Source organism: Callorhinus ursinus, unplaced genomic scaffold (genome assembly GCF_003265705.2).
Source record: "Callorhinus ursinus isolate GAN/ISIS: 27379988/994484 unplaced genomic scaffold, GSC_fseal_2.0 scaffold30, whole genome shotgun sequence".
NCBI lineage: Eukaryota > Metazoa > Chordata > Mammalia > Carnivora > Otariidae > Callorhinus > Callorhinus ursinus.
The window spans coordinates 18639875-18655961 of record NW_027397092.1 but is presented as its reverse complement, the minus strand read 5'-3'; the positions used below and the strand labels follow the sequence as shown (position 1 = coordinate 18655961).

Sequence of the window (16087 nt, the reverse complement as noted above, 5' to 3'; positions counted from 1 at the left end):
CTTTGAATTTTAAGCTGCCCCTTCTCCAACCCTTAAACACAAGTAGGTAACTACAGATTCCCAGACATCTACAGAATGCAGAAACCAAAGCAAAGAGAAAATCAACTCAGAGGACAAAGATCCTATGTAGGTAGAAGGCAATCTTTAAAAATGAGTCATTTAAATGAAATCTTGCCATTTGCAACAACATGGATGAAACTACAGGGTATAATGCTAAGCGAAATAAGTCAGAAAAAGACAAATACCTATGATTTCACTTACATGTCGAATTTAAGAAACCAAACAAAAGAACAAAGAATAAAAAGAGACAAACAAACAAACAAAAAGCAGACTCTTAAATACAGAGAACGAACTGGTGGTCACTAGAGGGAGGCAGATGTGGGGATGGATGAAATAGGTGAAGAGGATTAACAGCACACTTATCATGATGCGTACTGAGTAATACTGTACTGAATACTGTACACCTGAAACTAATATAATACTGTATGCTAATTATACTTGAATAAAAATAAATTTAAAAAAGTAAAAATGAATCACTTAAGTGCTCACTTTAGCAACACATATACTAAAAATAATTGGAATGGGGCGCCTGGGTGGCTCAGTTGGTTAAGCAACTGCCTTCGGCTCAGGTCATGGTCCTGGAGTCCCGGGATCAAGTCCCACATTGGGCTCCCTGCTCGGCGGGGAGTCTGCTTCCTCCTCTGACCCTTTTCCCTCTCGTGCTCTCTATCTCATTCTCTCTCTCTCAAATAAATAAAAATTAAAAAAAAATAAATAAAAATAATTGGAATGATAGAGAGATTAGTATGGCCCCTTAATGCAACGATGACACAGAAATTCCTAAAGTGTTCTATTAAAAAAAAAATTATTTAAGAAAAGATTTAGTCTTGGGTTACAGAACTTTGGGGATCCTAATAAGGTGAAAAACAAAGGGGACTCTGTTGATCCCAGAATGATGGATCCCAGGACAGCAGCTGTATGTCAAGCAGAGAGAACAACAAACCATGACTGGAACAGGTCAAAAGGCTCTGAAAAAAACTCCTTAAGGAAGATGAAACAAACAGAAAACTTGACTGTTTCAACTACTTGATATATTTATATAACTAATAGAGTTTGGCATTTAATTAAAGTATACAGAAATCCAGCCAACACACATAAAAAGACAATTATCTCTAGAGAAAACAAAAAGTTATAGAGGAAATTAATAATCAATTTAGGGATGCCTGGGTAGCTCAGTCGTTAAGCATCTGCCTTCGGCTCGGGTCACGATCCCAGGGTCGTGGGATCGAGCCCTGCATCGGACTCCCCACTCAGCGGGAAGCCTGCTTCTCCCTCTCCCACTCCCCCTGCTTGTGTTCCTGCTCTCCCTGTCTCTCTGTCAAATAAATATATAAAATCTTAAAAAAAAAAACACACACAAACTTACTTTAAAAAAAAAATCAATTTAATACACTGCCCAGCTCTGAATAACACTTAGATTGCCATAATGTAATATTCTGATCCAATTAAAACAGCAACATAAATCTACTGAAAAAATAAAGGATGAAAATGATGCAAGAATGTAACAGGAAGAAGGAAAACAGAGAAATTACATTCCCCCATGGGAAGTCAATAAGCAGTATCAAAAACAAAAAAATAAAAAGGAGAAGTAAAAGCACTCTATTTAGAGAAGTAGAATATCAAAATAATCAGCTAAGAGATTAAAGAGAAAGTAGAGAAGGGGTACCATTAAACCTATGTGCACGTGTGACCGTTAATTTAAGACTAAAAATATAAAAAATTAGATCAGGTATTCCTCTGCTCAAAACCCTCCAATATAGGTGTGCCTGGGTGGCTTAGCTGAGCATCTGACTCCTGACCTCAGCCCCAGTCTTGAGCTCAGGGTTGTGAGTTCAAGCCAAAAAACAAAAAACCCCCAAAGCCTCCAAATATAACTCATCACATTAAAATTAAAATCCAAATTCCTAGGGGTGGCTGGGTGTCTCAGTAATTAAGCGTCTGCCTTCATCTCAGGTCATGATCTCAGGGTCCTGGGACCGAGCCCCGCATCGGGCTCCCTGCTCAGCGGGAAGCCTGCTTCTCCCTCTCCCACTCCCCCTGCTTGTGTTCCCTCTCTTGCTGTGTCTCTGTCAAATAAATAAATAAAATCTTTAAAAAAAAACAAAATCCAAATTCCTAACCCTGCTGTACAGGGTCTTACATGTTCACCACACCATCAGTACATCTCCTTCTGTCATCTTCTACTCTCTCCCATCACATTCCCCATTCTTTACTCTGCTCCAGGGACACTGGCCAAGCAAGCTCCCATGTCAGGGCATTTGTACTGGCTCTTTGCCTGTAACACTTTTCTACCAAATATCCCCATGACTCAATCTCTCACTTTACTCAGGTCCCAGTTCCTATGTCATCTTATCAGAACGCTTTTCTTGATCTTCCTATATAAAAGGACAAATCTTTCGGAATGACTGAAGTACATTACTGAAAATTAGGAATCATTAACCACGCTTGGTTTGATGATATGAATTTGATAGTAATATCACTGCAAATTCACATTAATGTGTCCATCTTTTAAGACATTACATACAAAGCTGATCATCTTAAACAACTCGAAGGACTGCTCCTTGAGTCTCAACTTCTCATTTTATACATGTATAAACAAGGATCAGACAATTCACATTAAAGTGCCACTGTGGCCTTGAAAATCTCTTCAAAGAATAATAAACATCCTGCCTTCCTAGACTATTCACAAATAAGCTTTCATTCTCAGCATACGCAGAAAGACAATATCAAAGAATAAAACTTTTCTGGAGAACCAGACCCAACTCTTTTTCTTGTCATAGTGCAGAGAAATCTTCCTGAATAAGCTACAAACTCTGTGCTTCCTGTAACAGTGTACTGCACATGGGAGCTTAGATTTACCTTATGAATATCTATTACTGCTTAGAGTCATGAAGATGCCTACAGAATGACCCTAATGATCACACACTTTTTCAATGATGAGTGGGTCTGTGTTTTGACTGCCTTGGCTATCAGACTGGAAGCTATCAGACTGGGGGCTACTGATTAAAAGCTGTTCCTGAAATTTTTCAGTATGTTTCCTCTTTCACACTACAGATACTTCAAGTCAGCTGTGGTCTGCCAAGTAAGTACATAAACTTCTTTCACACTCATAGGCTAAAACTAAATTCATCAGGCCAGTCACTAACATTTACAAAGGTAGCAGTTTTCCCACTTTTCACTGATTCAACTCCTGATCATTGGCATATGCTCGTTTTAGAGATGTTCTAAAAGATTAACACATTCTGTCTTATACTTCTCTTGATGATGTGCAATGTTTTTCTTCACCCTCAAGAAAATAATTTGCTACCAAGTTAATGATTTATTTATTCACCAACGTAAATATCCCAATCCCAAATTTTTAAATCACAAATAGGGTCCTTGAGATGTTGCTATCTATGTTGGTAAAAATTACCCTGGACTAAATCATAATATGAAATAGGAATAAAACATGGGGCGGGGTGGGGGGGAGGCAAATGTCATTACATCTCTGAATCTGTCTCCTCTAATGTAAAGTATTACATTAGACTTAAAAAATAAGTCTTCAAAAATCTGTCTTTTTTCAGTACCTCAATTTCCTTAAGTAGTAGCCATGTTATTCATCTGTAACTGCTTATGCACCAAACCCTTCACCACTGGCCTCAAGAGAGAGACTCAGAGATGCTGAGGTGTCTAATCATCTATCTAGTGACCTAATTTTGATGTGAATTTGAAGACGGTCTTCAAAGTACAGTAATCTCACATGAGATAGTGAGCTCCTTAAGATGACTGATGCAAGCCTGGTGCTTTACAGTGTACAACTGACAAGCACATTTACTCTCTCATTTTATTATGTGATTGGTATTTTTAAGAAAGTGAAAACTCGGTGGGGCGCCTGGGTGGCCTGGTTGGTTGGGCGTCTGACTCTTGGTTTCAGCTTAGGTCAGGATCTCAGGGTCGTGGGATAGAGCCCTGAGTCGGGCTCCGCGCTCGGTAGGGGGCCTCTTTGGGATTCTTTCCCTCTGCCCTTCCCCCTGCTCTCTCTCAAATAAATAAATCTTAAAAAAGAAAAAAGAAAAAAAAAAAGAATGAAAGAAAGTGAAACTTGGAGTAAATGTCTTCAGAATCTTCAGCTTCATTCATTTTGTATTAGACATAGGCATGAATAAATTTAGGCCAATTACAACACTGTCTTTCTTAATAAAAAGAGAACATGTAAATAATATTTTTTAAATAAGAGGAATATTATTTACATATTTTTACCAAAGTATATATGTCCAGCTCCAAAGTGGCTAACTTAAGCTAAAGATTAATTTCTGTATCTAATTGATTTCTTCTCTTACTCTTTATTTTTACGAAACTAAAAAAGAACAAACCTAGAAACTATAGGGCAATCTCTCATGAAAACCACTTTTTAATATCCTGTCAAAAGCTACTTTTAATAGATTCCAATTCTGGTAAAGGAACAAATGGATTCCTAATCTACTCTTCTGTTGTCTTTGGTTCCAAAAGGAGTTCACATTCTGTTGCAGCCCTTAGGAAGATGTCCACTAATAAGTACAAGTTTTTCTTCAGTAAGTTAAAAAAAAAAATCAGTAAGGTTTAAGAAAGAGGTATACTTTTCTACAGGTCTTTTTAAGAAATCCTGTTATCTGGGGCACCTGGGTGGCTCAGTCAGCTGTCTGCCTTCAGCTCAGGTCATGATCCTAGGGTCCTGGGATTGAGCCCTACATTGGGCTCCCTGCTCAGCAGGGAGCCTGCTTCTCCCTCTCAACCCCACTCATGCTCTTTCTCACTATTTCTCTCTCTCTCAAATAAATAAACAAAATCTTAAAAAAAAAAAAGAGGGGCGCCTAGGTGGCTCAGTTGGTTAAGCGACTGCCTTTGGCTCGGGTCATGATCCTGGAGTTCTAGGATCGAGCCCTGCATCAGGCTCCCTGCTCAGCGGGGAATCTGCTTCTCCCTCTGACCCTCCTCCTTCTCGTGCTCTCTCTCTCAAATAAATAAAATCTTAAAAAAAAAAAAGAGAGAGAGAAAAGAAAAGGAAATTCTGTTATCCTTCACCCTAAAAACTCTTCTTTTGGCACTAAAAGTGTTAAGTTTAAAACAATACACAAAGATTTTCCCGAGCGCCTTTCGACCTGCCAGCCTGTTCAAGCTTAAATGTGGAAAAGTAGAGTCCTGTACCTTCTGCCCGTGCCATCGCACAACAAGTACACTTACTGTACATTCACACTCAGAAAGATACACATTCAGTGGCCATGACTTAATTTAGTTCCCAATTTTCATTATTTTCTTCAGTACAGAATCATGTCCGGAGGCATACTGCCTGTCCACTCTTCTCTATATAGAAGCCATTGTGCAGATGTGCATTCACTAATACCAGCTTTGATTCAAATGCGAGTGCCTTTACTTGCTTTACACCCAAATAGTGCACTGTGGCACTGACCCCAACCCAGCACTTTCTATACTACAGCTCACAAAATAATCATTAATTTACTCTAAAATTTCTTCTCTTCAACAGGTTTTAGTGATCAATAAACTATTACTCAGCATTTCTCCCTCAGGTACTTACGGAGATGTAAGCACTAATGGCAAGGGATGATTCACACTCTGCACACCAATGAATGGGAAATGTCGTTTGACCTCTTTATGGCAAAGCTTAACGGATCAACCAGAAAGGCCCAATCACCACACCTACCTTAAACACTACCAAAAAGTCTAAGATTTCCCGAGATTAGGAAAGACATTAAAAGGATCTAATTCCATCTTCCATCTGATACATCAATTCCCTCTACTCTCTTTCCACAAATGGACCACCCTACCTCTACCCGAACACATGGATGAAAAGCATATTCAGTATCTGCCCTCCTCCCACAACGTAACTTGTTTCATCTCCAAATAATGTTTTTTTTTTTTTAAAGATTTTATTTATTTAACAGAGAGAGACACAGCGAGAGAGGGAACACAAGAAGGGGGAGTGGGAGAGGGAGAAGCAGGCTGCCCGCGGAACAGGGAGACCGATGCGGGGCTGGATCCCAGGACCCTGGGATCATGACCTGAGCCGAAAGCTGACGCTTAATGACTGAACCACCCAGGTGCCCCTCCAAATAATGTTTATCCAGCCCTTTCTCACATTACGCTCAGATCCAGCTTCATATAACTTCCCAAGTGGGTCCTAGGTCTACTCCTCAGTGATTCCTTCATGTGACAGACTTTTTTCAAAGGGTTAAAGGATGCTATCAAGTCCTCTACTCCAAGCTAAATATTCCTCTTTAACTATTTCTCACACGGTTCAGGCATCATCATAGTCCTGTTTACTCTTATGTGCTCTTCTATATCTCATTTAGATTGTGATCCCTAAATCTAAATACACGCACATGACAGGAAATACATTTCTAGAGACTTATGTGAAAAGACTAAAGACCACTTTTACTGTGTCCCTTTCTAATACCCCATTTCAATTAATGCAGTTTGCAATAGAAAATAAATCTTTTTTGGTATCCATAGCACACTGATAACTCATATACCTTATCTCAATAAAAATACCACCTCTTAACATGTGTCCCTCTAAGTTTTTATCACTGAAATTTTGTATCTGAGCAAACAGTGTGTATGAGGAATACAAAAATCTAAAGCAGACAAATGCTCCGGGCCTCGTTTTTACATTTGGAGAATATAAACAGCATGGGCTATATTGATCATGAGGTAATTAAAAGCATGAAGTAAAGGAATTTGAAAGGACAATGAGGGTGCCTGGGTGGTTCAGTTGGTTAAGCGCCTGTCTTTAGCTTGGGTCATGATCCCAGGGTCCTGGGATTGAGTCCCACATCGGGCTCCTTGCTCAGCGGGGAGCCTGCTTCTCCCTCTCCCTCTCCCCCCTGCTCGTGCTCTCTCTCTGAAATAAATAAAATCTCAAAAATGTATAGAAAAAAGTGACAACAAAAACTATAAAATATGAAAGCTTAAGCTTCTATTATCAGCACTCCAATTCTAATTTTACCAATGATGGTTTTAAAAGACCAAAAGGGAAAGCCTGCACAAATACCTTCTGAACCAGTTTTATGAGGAATTCAAAACATATCTATTTCAATTTCATATGTCCTCAACTTACTGTATCACAGCGCAACAAAAATGTGTGTGAGAATTTCAGACACTTTAAGAACATTTCATTCTCACGGCAATTACAAGGTTTATTTTATAGTTCAAAACACTAAGACATTTAGTGATTACCTGTGGTTCAAAACCCATGTCAAACATTCTGTCTGCTTCATCTAAAACAACATATGTCACTCTTCGAAGATTTGTGACCCGACCTAAGATGAGGAAAAAAAAATAAAGACAAAACGAAAACTAAAAATCAGTCACAATTCATTTTATCACTACCAAGAACTTTAAAAAACTGTAAAGGGAACTAAAATGCCTGACTTAACCAGAGGGGTAAGTTAGGTATGTTTAAACAGTGAAACGAAATTTTGGTCTACAAGATCTTAATCTAATGGCAAGTACTTTCTGACAATGGGTATATGAGGCCCTTTATTTTGTCAAACTCGTCTCTTGCATACCATCATAGGGCCTGAAGGACCTGTAAAATTCAGAAAACAGCCCTCTCCAAAACACATCATAAAACTAAGACTGAGATGAAGCATCGAGCCACATCAGCCATTATCTGACAGCATCACCTAGGAAAAAACATATTAGAGATTACAGCGTATGTGTGTAAAGCAAGTTCCAGTGCTAACTATTTTAGATGCAGAAAACCTCCTTTTTATATTAATTTATAAACTACTTCCATATAGTTAGAAGCTTCTAATGGGCATGTCAAGATATTAATGAGAAGCTATTCAACATCATTAGGTAACTAAAGTACTACACAAAAACTTCAAATACCAAATGTATTGCATATATACATTTTTCTATACAAAGATATAAATTCAATTTTATTAAATGCTCCCACTGGTTTAAATAGTAGCAAGGCGTTTCTTAGCCAGCAAAAACTAAATACATACACAGGAAAGCCTTTCTAAAGGATTAACACAAGCATTTCTATCAACTGATGAATCAATCACCTGGCAAAAACATGTATAAAATAGTTATTCAATATAAATCAAAAAGACAGATAAAGGAAAAAGGTAAAATTAATCAAGATGAATTTCAGGAGACTTAATCAATGCAGCATTGAGAAAAAAAACAAGGGATTATTTTATCAGTATTCAACCCAAAACTTTTTGTATGCTGTACAGGCACAGAGGTTTATCAAACAACTTCAGTGTCACTTCGCCAACATCATGGAGAATTAGAAGTAAATGTATACAGAAATTCAAGCAGAATGCTATGAGAAACATGCATTACTCACAGTTTTTAATGTATAATGTATATACTGAATACTGCAATGGAAACCTTTGAAAGCATTTTCTTCAAAAAACTAAGAAATGAAGCCAAAATAAATGCTTCCTAATATTTAAGTATTCCATACTAACATCTGCAGCCCCCTTAGTTCTGCAAAGTTGGGAACAGCATTAAATGACCTACCTTGGATGGCTTATGTCTCGGAAGCCCAGTTCTATAAATCTTGAAGGGCCTTTCTCCACAGAAGTTAAATAATGTCAACAGTTTAGTAACAGTTTTGATAGGGAATAATTTAACAAAGCACAACATATGAGCTAAAAGACATGCAATATTTACAAAAGATAAAATTTCTTGAAGCTGCAATACCTTAATTTATCCAGTATTGTAAGAAAATACTAGCTCCTGTGGTGGAAAGAGTCTAAAGCTTAGAATAATAATAATAATAAAAGGATAGTCCACCCCCCCAACCCGTTAAAAGCAAAGCTAGGCCAAAATTGGATTAAGAATCCACGTTAAGAGCTAAAAAGATCAGATGGAGTTAGTTCTGAAAAGAAGTTGTAAATTAAATTGCAATAATATTATGAACGCTTGCAACAATAAGCTTGTTGCAAAATTTTAAGATATTACAGCTTTAAGAAGAAATAAAAAAACACTTCAGTGATTTCTTGTATCTGCTTTAATAAAAATGTACAGAATTCAAAAAAGAGAAATGAGAACAAAAAAAAATACCCCTGACTTACCACTGTTAGCTGCTAACATGTCAATCATTCGACCAGGTGTGCAAACAATAATTTCAGCACCTCTTTTCAGCTCAGCAATCTAATGAAAAAGATGAAATTTTATAGTCTACTTATAACTATTACTTATTCAAAAAAATCTGAAAATACTGCCCAGGGTCCCTGCACAGCTCCATAGGGTAAAAACAGTGAGGTCTGCTTAGAAGCCTCCAAAACTTCCTGCTTAATTCTTTGGAACGCTGGTGCACAACCAAAGGAAGAGGAAGCAGCAACATGACCACATGGTGCTGTAACTTTGAACTCAATGAAAACCAGAGAATTTTACCAATTTTAATTTGACATGATCCCTCAAAACAAGGAAAGGAGCATAAGAGAGCAGCAATTAAAGCAATTATACAGACCAATTATTTCAAGTTAGGAGTTGTTTCCATTAGTGAATCATTATATAAATAAGTCACAACCAGTGTTTTAAAAATGAAATAGAATGGGAAAACCAGAATGGACTAGAGATCATAAGACTTCTGTTTGACTTCTATAGAATATTCAGGCATGTATCACGTTATTTTTGTAAATATTATTTCTTACAATAAACTGTCATCAAAACAACTGAGGAAGATAAGCTCAGAAAACATACAGTGTTTAGTAATAGCAACTATTCCTCAGAAAGGGTTTTGTGGTTAAATAAGTTCAGAAAATGTCACTTAATTTATCCCATTTTTCTAGTATCACAAGGCATATTTGTTATTAAAGACTAAGAAGTCCTGTGGGGAAAAAAACCCCACTTTAACATTGTATAATGTGACATTTCCAAAACTTATTTGATCACAGAACCCATTTTTCTTCCTCCTTCTAGTTAAAGCAAAATATCTAATGACTATCATTCTTTAGAAGACACTTGGAGGGGGGCCTGGGTGGCTCAGTCATTAAGCATCTGCCTTCAGCTCAGGTCATGATCCCAGGGTCCTGGAACTGAGCCCCGCATTGGGCTCCCTGCTCTGTGGGAAGCCTGCTTCTTCCTCTCCCACTCCCCCTGCTGTGTTCCCTCTCTCTGTCAAATAAATAAATAAAATCTTAAAAAAAAAAAAAAAGACGACACTTGGAGATGGGTACCTACCTGCTCACTGATTCCTGTTCCTCCATAAACACACACCACTCTAAGTCCCAGGGTCTTTGAAAACTTCTTACATTCTTTGGTAATCTGTAAAGCCAGTTCTCGAGTTGGAGTCATGATGACAGCTGAAAAGATAAATATGTCAAAAGACTAACCACCAAAATTCTGGAGGCTATGCTTTAAAGTGTTAAATTTAACCTCTGTAATAACATTCAAATTTCTTAGTCTAATTTTTGTTTTCATTTGCTTTATGGACCTTGGAAAATCCTATTTCAAAAGGTTTGTAACAGCAGACATTGTGGTATATGATAATTTTAAGTAGATTTTAAGAACATGCTATAGAAAGATAAATGAGAGTTAAATGCCTCACTCAACCATCAGGAAAATACTTGGTTGAAAAGAATGCAAATCATTCTCAACTGCAAATCACAGAACAAAGAAAATCAAGTGACTCACTGTGCTGTAGAGCCATACCTCAGTTTCCGGGAAACAACCTTGGTCTGAGGGGCAGACAGAGTAGGAATATATTGTGCCCTCTTTTTCCAAGAGAGGAGCTGAATAAATTTCCAAAACCCTACTCAAATTTGCAAAACAGATCTCTGCCAAATGAATCAAGAAATGAATCTGAAGACCTAATCCTGAATGAAATGCTGGCACTATACAGCCTTTTAAGGCCAAAAAAAAAAAAAAAAAAAACAAAGAAATAAAAAAACCTAACCAAAAAAAAAAAGTGAGCATAAACCACTTTTTTAAACAAAAAAAAAAAAAAAAAAAAAAAAAAAAGGAAATATATTTCCCTACAATCTTCCATGTTGAGTTTATTGATCCATGATACTCGCTAAGCACAAACCTCAATATAAATAAACAGATAGATGCACGAGGAGTCTACCTGCCGAGTCAGAGTTTAAAAATTGAGCTGTGCCAGGAGAGGCTGTTTTTGTACTTCTGAGATGTCACTCCAGAGCTCTGAAGATTCTCACTCCACCTGCTGGTAAGGGGAAATCAGCCCCAAAGTGCCAAATTTATAAAGGAAATGTACATAAAGACATCTTTATTGTTATAATAGAACATTATAAAGTATCAGGTCTTTCTGATTAACTGACAACAAAGGTGTTACCTGAAAAAACACTTTAATGAAAGGAACTGTACCTATTGGCCCCTCTCCTTCTTCTAATGACCTCTGATCCATGATGTGTCTAAACATGGGTAACAGAAAAGCAATGGTCTTTCCGCTTCCTGTCTTGGCAATACCAATCAAATCTCGTCCAGACATTATAGCAGGAATCGCCTGGGTTTGGATTGGCGTGGGCTTTTCATAGCCATGCCTTAAAAAGCAAAGCAAAGGAAGACAAGGTAAAAAGTGAGAACTCTGGGTCTCTCAAAGTCCCATAATAAGGTTTTCCAAAATGTGGTATATCCATACAGTGAAATAATTTTTGCCAAAAAGGAATGAAGTACTGAGGCATTCTACATCACGGATGAACACTGAAAATGTTACGCTAAGTGAAAGAAGCCAGTCACAAAAGACTACATTAGTACAATCCCATTTATAGGAAGTGTCCAGAATAGACAAATCTAGAGACAGTAGATTCGTGGCTGCTTAGGAGAGGAGAAGGCAGGGCGCCTGGGTGGCTCAGTCGTTAAGCATCTGCCTTCGGCTCAGGTCGTGATCCCGGAGTCCTGGGATCGAGCCCCGCATCAGGCTCCCCGCTCAGCGGGGAGTCTGCTTCTCTCTCTCCCACTCCCCCTGCTTTTGTTCCCTCTCTCACTGTGTCTCTCTCTGTCAAATAAATAAAAAAATCTTAAAAAAAAAAAAAAAGGAGAGGAGAAGGCAGAAGTGTGACTATGAATGGATACAGGCCTCCTCTGGATAATGAAATGTTGTAAAATTAGATTATGGTGATGACTGTTTAACTCCATAAGTATACTAAAAATCACTGAACTGTATACTCAAAGAGTAAACTTTATGACATGTAAATGCTACCTCAATAAAGCTGTGTAAGAAAAAAATAGTAAGTTTTCCTAATAGAATAAAAATATAACAGTTAATTGTATAAAAGAACCATTCTGAATAGGAAGACATTGAAAAATGTAGATAATTGCTAACCACTTACTTTTTGAGAGAATTTAAGATCTTCATGGAAATTCCACACTGGACCCAAGATTTAATTGGTTTGGGGCAACCTTTTCCCTTGACAGTAATGCCCTCCATTTCCAACCGAAATACATTTACCTCTACAAAACAAAATCCAGATTAAAAGCTGTTAAATACTGTTCCATTAATGCCTTCTACTTTTCAGTCAGGCCCAGTAAGATTAAGAATCTTCAAATCTTTTTTTTAGTGCTACTAAAGATACCTCCACACAAAAGCTACAGGACAAAATACTGAACAGCTCACAGAGACAGTTAATACAATTAGTGCCACAACTAACTGGAGACAAAAAGAAATACTCCAATTTCTATCATTTGCTTTTATTATGTCTTATATTATAACATCAATAAAAAACAATGATTGACAGGTAATACAGTTTTTCTCCAAGCAAGAGTTGTACAGATTATCCTTATTCTACCAGTATTACAGGATTCACATTGGTTCCTAACCCTCAAATCCCAGAAGGAAAAGGTTAACAATACTTTATTTGGTAACTTCACATAGAGTACTCTCAACCCTAAAAATCTCAACTACATGAGCCAAACTAATTTTTGCTCATTTTTAAAAATACTTCTAAAACTACACTGATTCCTCACTGGTCTGAATCTTTGCAGATGATGTTCATAACTCTCTAGAATGACTTCTCACAGTCTAGTTTCCTTTCTCACTTCTTCAGGTAAGCCATGCAAATTCCTCCTACTCATGCATCAACTCACACACCTATCCAATATTCCTCCTGAGCAAAGCAAAGCATATGCCCCTCTGTTCCCACAATAACCAATAAATGAATGAAAGAATTTTACCTTCTTGAGACATTTTTGCTAATTCTGGAACTTCAACATAAAAGTTTTTTCTGAATGGTTCATATTCAATTTTTCCATGGTCCACTGGTTCTAGGAGCTTTCTCTGTTTTGTTTGATAGCCTGTAAGAGCTGTCTGAAGATCAACCTCTTCCTCCTCTGAAGAATACTATTTAAAAAAAAAAAAAGTAAAAAAAGCTAAAACAATTACTATTTTCTCCTTACGGGAGGCAATATTCCTAGCTTTTAAAATTCTCCTCTCCTGGGGCACCTGGGTGGCTCAGATGGTTAAGCGTCTGTCTTCAGCTCAGGTCATGATCCCAGAGTCCTAGGATCTAGTCCCACGTCCAGCTTCCCGCTTAGCGGGGAGTCTGTTTCTCCTTCTCCCTCTGTCCCTCCCCACCACTTGTGCTCTCTCTCTCTCTCACAAATAAAATAAAAAATCTCTAAAAAAACATTTAAATAAAAAAAATAAAATCCTCCTCTCTTAAAAAAATAGAGATAAATAAAGAGAGAGAGAAAGAGAGAGAGAGAGAGAAATAAATAAATAAAATCCTCCTCTCCTAGAAAATATTCTTTGGCTTTTACTTTTTTGCATTCTGAATTCTTCAACTTTGTTTCTTTATTCTGGGCTCTGACAGAACATTCGAATGACAACATAAAGCTAAAATAACAAAAATAATTCTAATATGACTTTAAGGAAGTTTTGATATAATTCTCTCCACACAAATCTTTACAAGGCATGTTAATAGGAAGAAATTCAATTCATTCTATCACTTTATTTCTTCCCCCACCTTATATGTCTGAGGTGAACTGATGAGGGACAGAGGAGAAGCAAAACGTGGGCATACAGAAAAAGGTCAAAGATACCAGAATGTTCTATCCACTGGCTATGCAGCAACAATACTATTGAGAATAACAGAATTCCTCCTAACGTTATTTTCTATAATTGAAAAGCACAACTCTACCAATGTTTTCTAATAAATACTTCTAGAATATTATCATGAAGAAAGTCAAAATTAATGAAGAATTACCTCCATGGCATCCTGGTCATTCTCCATCAGCTCACCTTTCTTCTTATCAGAATCTACCACTGCTTTTTTGGTTGTCACAACAGTGACAACTTTTGTGACCGTTGGCCCAGACTTCTAAAATAAAAGAGGGATATATAAAGTATTTGTAAAAGTAAAAAACAAATTGTATGCAAATGAAACACAATAACTGTCATAATTTGTAATTCAAATTAACTTAGTCACTACTGAAAACTTAATTGACAATTCTCCTTATGAATTTGTTTAAATTTTAAAAATGTAACATAACTGCATTATATAATATATAGTTTACTGTATATTTTATATAATACTGTGTAGTCTAATGTTATTTTATATAATACGTAAAATTATATAACATCTAATATTGTAATACAGTTCATTTAAAAAATACCACTAAATGGTACTTTTCACTCACTAGACAAGCCAGACACTGTTCAGGGAACTTATAATAAATCAATAAACAAAGCAGATAAAGGTCACAGCTCTTAGGGAGCTTTTATTTTACAAGAAGGGAAAAACAATAAAGACAGTAAAAAGCTAAACTATATATTCTGTCAAAAGCTAACAAGTATTATTAAAAAAAAGGAACACTATGGGAAAGGGGGTCAAGCATGAAAGATAAAAGTGGGGAAGAAGTCTGGAGAGGACCTACTGAGAAGTCAACAATAAGCAAAGATACCAAACAAAGATGGTGGTGATAAGAGTGATTTCTCAAAGGCTTACAGCTTCAACTCCCAAGCAACTACAGTACTGAGAAAAAGTACTAGCATTTCTGAGATGGGGGAGGAAATAACTTTCTAAAGTCAGGCAAGTCAGCAGTAGGTCAGTGCGACAGTAATTTAAGTTACCCAATTAGGAATACTGGATAAACCTTTAAAAATAAGAGAAAATGGCAAATGGCATACCTTTTCATTTCCCCCACCACCTTTCACACTTCTCATATTAAACTTCTTTACTTCCTCTTTTACTTCTTCCATGTAAGCATCTAATGGATCTAACTCCTCACCCTCCATTTCATTTCCTTCCTTTTCAGCCTCTGCAGGATCATCTTCATCATCTAAAATAGCAGAATCACTTTTCTGTACACACATTTCCAAAGGAAATACTTCATAATCACATCGCAGCCCACCACTACCCATTCTCTCCCTGCCCAAATGCCCTCCCTTCCAATCAACCCAGTGCAAATACTCACACTTGCGAGTTTAATCAAGCATGTATCAGTTTTAAATAGTAATAATGATAAATTATAAGGTAAACTGAAAAAAGCTAGAACTAAAAAACTCCTAAATGGTAGGTTTCTTTTCTTTCAATTACTTTTTATTTATTTTTTATTTTTTTTAAAGATCTTATTTATTTATTTGACAGAGAAAAAGAGCATGAGCAGAAGGGGAGCAGCAGGGAGAAGGAGACACAGGCTCTGAGCAGGGAGTCCAATTCGGGGCTCCATCCCAGGACCTTGGATCATGATCTGAGTTGAAGGCAGACACTTAACCAACTGAGCCACCCAGGTGTCCCGGAACAATTACCTTTTTTTAAAATCAGAGGAAAAAGTATTTTAAATTCAAGACAATCTAACTTTTTTTCATATAACTAAGACATCATTTCCCCTTAAAGGTACAATCCCTTCATCTATTTAAACTACTCTGTGAAACTTTCACAAAAACCGAAAAATTCACTGAATTTTCACAGAAAAATGGAACAAAATTCCAGTTTCCTATAAAATTTCACACTCATCTACTTCACTAAAACCTCAAGTCAAAATCACATATGGCAGGGAAATATTTCTAAGTTATGAAAAATCAGGAGGGACCTGAAAACATGTTCTTAATTTACCTTCAATACTAACATTA

The 16087-nt window shown here is 36.9% G+C and overlaps 1 protein-coding gene across 2 annotated transcripts in view; it reads right to left on the bottom strand.

Moving 5' to 3' along the window:
- Positions 1–16087, bottom strand: part of DDX46 (DEAD-box helicase 46) — a 78240-nt gene that overhangs the window by 46399 nt on the left and 15754 nt on the right. For both annotated transcript variants that reach the window (XM_025860840.2, XM_025860841.2), the window contains exons 6-13: positions 15143–15294; positions 14220–14333; positions 13189–13354; positions 12348–12468; positions 11383–11558; positions 10237–10358; positions 9126–9204; positions 7270–7352 (exon numbers count right to left, since the gene is read on the bottom strand). In XM_025860840.2, coding sequence (XP_025716625.1) covers positions 7270–7352; positions 9126–9204; positions 10237–10358; positions 11383–11558; positions 12348–12468; positions 13189–13354; positions 14220–14333; positions 15143–15294 — 1013 coding nt within the window. The remainder of the gene's footprint in view (positions 1–7269; positions 7353–9125; positions 9205–10236; positions 10359–11382; positions 11559–12347; positions 12469–13188; positions 13355–14219; positions 14334–15142; positions 15295–16087) is intronic.